This window comes from Toxorhynchites rutilus, chromosome 1 (assembly GCF_029784135.1).
Source record: "Toxorhynchites rutilus septentrionalis strain SRP chromosome 1, ASM2978413v1, whole genome shotgun sequence".
In the NCBI taxonomy this organism is placed as follows: Eukaryota; Metazoa; Arthropoda; class Insecta; order Diptera; family Culicidae; genus Toxorhynchites; species Toxorhynchites rutilus.
In genome coordinates, this window is record NC_073744.1 from 67,010,685 (window position 1) to 67,016,083 (window position 5,399).

The 5,399-nt window shown below is 37.3% G+C and overlaps 1 protein-coding gene across 1 annotated transcript; it reads left to right on the forward strand.

Moving 5' to 3' along the window:
* The first annotated feature begins 3,887 nt into the window (after positions 1 to 3,887).
* On the forward strand, positions 3,888 to 4,730 carry LOC129763584 (uncharacterized). Its single transcript, XM_055762806.1, has 2 exons — positions 3,888 to 4,386; positions 4,451 to 4,730. The coding sequence occupies exons 1-2, from the start codon at positions 3,936 to 3,938 to the stop codon at positions 4,720 to 4,722; spliced, it is 723 nt and encodes a 240-aa protein (XP_055618781.1). The 5' UTR covers positions 3,888 to 3,935; the 3' UTR covers positions 4,723 to 4,730.
* The last annotated feature ends 669 nt before the right edge of the window (positions 4,731 to 5,399 follow it).

Consider the following 5,399-nt stretch of genomic DNA (forward strand, 5'->3'; position numbering starts at 1 on the left):
ACATTTACATTTACATTTACATTTACATTTACATTTACATTTACATTTACATTTACATTTACATTTACATTTACATTTACATTTACATTTACATTTACATTTACATTTACATTTACATTTACATTTACATTTACATTTACATTTACATTTACATTTACATTTACATTTACATTTACATTTACATTTACATTTACATTTACATTTACATTTACATTTACATTTACATTTACATTTACATTTACATTTACATTTACATTTACATTTACATTTACATTTACATTTACATTTACATTTACATTTACATTTACATTTACATTTACATTTACATTTACATTTACATTTACATTTACATTTACATTTACATTTACATTTACATTTACATTTACATTTACATTTACATTTACATTTACATTTACATTTACATTTACATTTACATTTACATTTACATTTACATTTACATTTACATTTACATTTACATTTACATTTACATTTACATTTACATTTACATTTACATTTACATTTACATTTACATTTACATTTACATTTACATTTACATTTACATTTACATTTACATTTACATTTACATTTACATTTACATTTACATTTACATTTACATTTACATTTACATTTACATTTACATTTACATTTACATTTACATTTACATTTACATTTACATTTACATTTACATTTACATTTACATTTACATTTACATTTACATTTACATTTACATTTACATTTACATTTACATTTACATTTACATTTACATTTACATTTACATTTACATTTACATTTACATTTACATTTACATTTACATTTACAAGCGTTTATTTCCTTTTTGGATTATGCTTTTCCAAAGTTACCCGACGGTCCAAAAAATCATTCTCCAAATCAAAGCATTCAGCTATTTTTTAGCGGCGGTCAAATTGAATTTTTCTAGATCATGGAATACGCAGTTTTATAATGACAGTAGAATTTAATGTATGTTCCAAATTTCAGATCAATCATTCAACAGGAACGGGGTCAATATTCTATCAATATGGGACAACCCTACAAAACACTCAAACATACGTACAAACAGGGTAAGCTGAATGGAACCATTAAAAAAGTAATTGTTTATTTGGGAACTGCGGTTATCTTGGATTTGGATTTTTCATGATCTACTGTATTCTACCAGTCAAGCCCTTTCATTTAATACTGATATTGATGGGGCTGTGAAAAATATACATATGACGCTATCTGATGGTGGCGGCCATTTTGGGTTTACACTTTCCAGAAATAACTGTGTTCAACACCCAAATTAGCGTTGGCAGAAAACATGCCATCTTTGGCAGAAAAGATACCATTTCCTGGTCATCAGAGTCAAATGCGCAAATAATGAGATATTTTGAAGCTTTAAAATGGTTTGTATGTATGCGAGCAGACATCTCTTTTTGTTTTCTTTTCTCTTTTCATTTGGTATTGTGCAAAATAAAAAGTCCATACGACGTCAATGGGGATCGAACCAAGGCCGGCTAGAATGCAAAGTTACTTTACACGACCACGCTATCCCTATAACTGCCAGCGCTATTATAAAGGAGCCGATAAAGAAGAACATGAAAGAGAATATATCTTTCTCTGTCTGGGCCGTATATTTGGCAAACTATACGAAAAGCTTTCATTTAAATATGTCTCCTGTTTCGCTCCCTCATATTGGCTCTAGCATATATATTATACAGATGATATACATGTATTGGGGAGTAGAATATTTTATGTTATCTTCCAGCTCATTTGATGTAATAAATCGGGATGCCATAAAATGTGCTAAAAATTAACTTTGGGTGTACTAGTCAAGCCCTTTCATTTGATACCCATATTGATGGGGTTCTGAGAAAATATGTAATCCGCCATGTTGTAGCGGCCGCCATCTTGGATTTATATTTTTCATAAATAATTGCATTGTACTAGTCAAGCCCTTGGTTGAAATATGTGTATTATTTGTATGGGACTCTCTCTCCATTCCAGAGGAGGGAGGGGTGGCATACCATCGTAGAAACATTTCCCAAAAACCCTCACATCCCAAATTCGGCTCAATTTACTTGATTATTTCTCGAGTTATGCAGAAGTTTGTGTTTTATTTGTATGGCAGCCAAATCTGGTTTCGTTTGTTTGATTGATTGCCGAGTCATGCAGAAATTTGAGTTTCATTTGTATGGCAGTCCCCCTTAAAGAGGGGGAAGGAGTGTCTATCCACCATAGAAACGTTTATTGTACTCTAAAACCTCAACATGCTAAATTTGGTTTCGTTTGTTTGATCATTTCCCGATTAATGCAGAAATGTGTGTTTCATTTGTATGGCAGTCCTTCCCCCTATAAGAAGGGGGAGGAGTATCTAACCACCATAGAAACATTTTTTGCACCCTAAAACCTCTATATGCCTGATTTGGTTTCATTTCCTTGATTAATTCTCGAGTAATGTAGAAATTTGTGTTTCATCTGTATGGCAGCTTCCCCTTAGAGAGAGGGGTGGAGTGTCTAACCACCAAATAGAAACGAGATTAGTTTCCCACTAAATTTATCATTATAATATCAAATTATGTTCAGATGAAATTTTTGTGTGAGATTATTATATCACATGAAGAAAACAAAGTTTTCCACTCACATTGAATACCAGTTTGATACGAAGAAGTTAATTTTGATTAATGATTTTTCATTTGAAAAGTGCTCATTCTGCCTGAAAACTCATCATTATCTTCGACACTTCACTAACTCGTAAAACGTAGTTCAATGGCGTGCCGTTTGTTTCGTTTCCACCGTGAAGTGTATTCGAGAATCAGGCCCCATATATCACTGCCTCTTATCGAACGACAAAACTTATTGTACAACATTATAGCTATAACTGTGAAAATTGTGAAAAATTTTATTTTTTTTCAAGACGGTCGAATATCCCCACCAACCAAGGCCAACGCGCAAGTGAAACCATTTTGAAAGAAAGTAAAATCTGCTTGAGCTCTACGCTCCAGTAAACAAATTCAATGTTTTCGTATCTTTTCATCTTGCCACCACACCGGCGCTAATTTTATTTATTTCAAATGCCCTTTCAACACCTTTCAATGCAACGGATTTACTTCTGCTGCTACCGGGGCCAGAGACCCGCCAAAACCATCGGTACGCGACGTTCGCGAAGTTCGAACATTATTTGTGCATTGTTTGGTTCCACTATTCTTGCTTTCCTGCTGCTGTTTATAATTGCAGTTCGATAAAACCGATTATTTGTGCATTTGCTTTCTTCTCTCGTTTTGGAATGATTTCGGAGAAGAACGGAGGAAACCAAAGATTGGGCTACTAGGTATTCGTCGGCTGGAAGACGTGGACCGTGTGTTGGGATTTACTTGAAAAATAATTTTCTGCGTACCATTGCTTCATATTCGCATGAGTTGGACCAAACCTTCATTCTGGCATACCGAACTGAGGTTGTTTGCAAGCGCAGCCCCCGCTAAATACGTTCACGTGCGCAACGAATCAGGCACTCCTCGTCCATCTAACGGCAACCATACCCCTCCAAGGCCAAGTTCAGTTCAGCGCCAGCCGGTCTCGTGGCGCCAGGCGTAGACCAGTGGCAGTAGTTCGGATAGAGCTCGATCAGCTGAATGAATCGACCATGTATCCAATCAGGCATCACAGCGGCCGTAACCACTTGGCCGGGGGAGGGAGAGAAATACCGTGGAATCGACGCATACTTAGCGAAATTGGTCTTTTCACTTCCCTCCGAGCCGTTGCGCCCGGTCACGGTCCCGGGAACTGCAAAGTCTAGTTTTTTTTCGGGAGAACAGCTATATATCGCAAGCTGCTGTATAAAAGTTGAAAATCTATCGGCGAGCGCTGACAGTACAACTTTGTGGGCTGTGGAATACCGATCGATTATTTATTTCGCTTATCGACGCAGTGCAATTTGTGAAATGGCTTTACTAGCGTACGGTGTGGTGATGTGTGCTATCCTGGTGACCGTTTCCGGTTCGTTCAGTGAACATTCGAAAAAAGCGTGTGAGAACAGGTACAGTGTGACATGTTTGAAGCTGGACATTGTTTCGTTTCTGGAACGGATATCAGATCAGAACGAATACAACATAGTGTCGGGTGTGAGTGTGGTGAAGGACGCGGATAAAAATATAACCAAAACTTCGGAGATTATCGCGGAAGTGTCCAGAATATTCCCCACGGACCCCAACAAAAGACTGGATGAATTCTTGATAATGAGATTGAACGATTACCTCAGAAGCCACTCGTTGAGACTCAAGTTGATGGATAAAGAAACCGTTGCGAACGCACGTGCCCTTTTCGAAAGTCGCAAGAAACACAACAAGAAAGGACATTTCCACTCGATGATGGCCGCTGCCATGATGATGAAAGGTATGTAATTAGTTTTTGACGAAAGATTTGTGATGAAGAAAAAATCATGCGTGTTTATCCTCAGGAACACTAACCACGATTGCCATCGGATCGATAGCACTAATCGCCGGGAAAGCACTCATGGTGGGCCTGCTGGCGATGACAATCGCATCGGTAGTCGGAATCAAATCGATGCACGATGCAGGAAAGAAATCAGCAACGTACGAAATTGTGGCGAAACCCGTCCATGCATACCCCGAGCAGGAAGATCTCAGCCGTATACCCACCGGATACAGCGCGGGCTGGGGACGATCACAAACACCGGAGACATACAGTCACACCGAAAACTCGCACTGAAACCCACCGGCAGATGGCTCCCCGAGAAAGCTTTCGTCTGGTTTCTCTTCTGCTTATCTTAGCTCGACTTAAACGGCACTTTATAACTCTCTTCTCTCTCTTCCGTTTCACCGCAAAAGTTTTGTGATGAAATCGCCTGAAATCTAGTCTTCCTTCATAGTCCTGTAACCAATGTGAAAGCCTTTCAAAAGAAGATTCAATGTTCAAATTGGAGATTCTTAAATTTCGTTCACATTTTCCTCTCTTGAAGTGTACTGATGTAGAATAGAATTATTTATTGTGATAGGACTGTAGCAAACTCAATAGAAGTCGGAATGCAATGTTTTAGTTGTAAGAATGAATAAACAAATTTTAAAATGTATAAACTCTGCGTAAGAAAGAGATCCAATATAATTTAGTCATGCTTTGGCAACAGTTTCATTTCATCCGAAAGCATCAGCTCAGTGCTGTTGGAAACAAGAATTTCTTTCATTCTTTGGCGAATGTGCCAGCTTCAATAAAAAATAATTATGATCCAGCCACTGACTCTTGCAAGGGTCGATGTCGGTTTCCCAGGAGTCGACATGAACGAAAACTGTTTTCGGGGTCGACGAGACATAGAAATCGACCCCTATTAGTAAACACTTATTCTGAAACTTTCAAGATACTGTATAAGTAGTGTTACGTGAACCTACTTG

Coding starts and splice junctions, on each gene's coding strand:
- LOC129763584 (XM_055762806.1), top strand. CDS start 3,936: ATGGCTTTACTAGCGTACGGTGTGGTGATGTGTGCTATCCTGGTGACC. Junction 4,387..4,450: donor CGCTGCCATGATGATGAAAG/GTATGTAATTAG, acceptor GTTTATCCTCAG/GAACACTAACCACGATTGCC.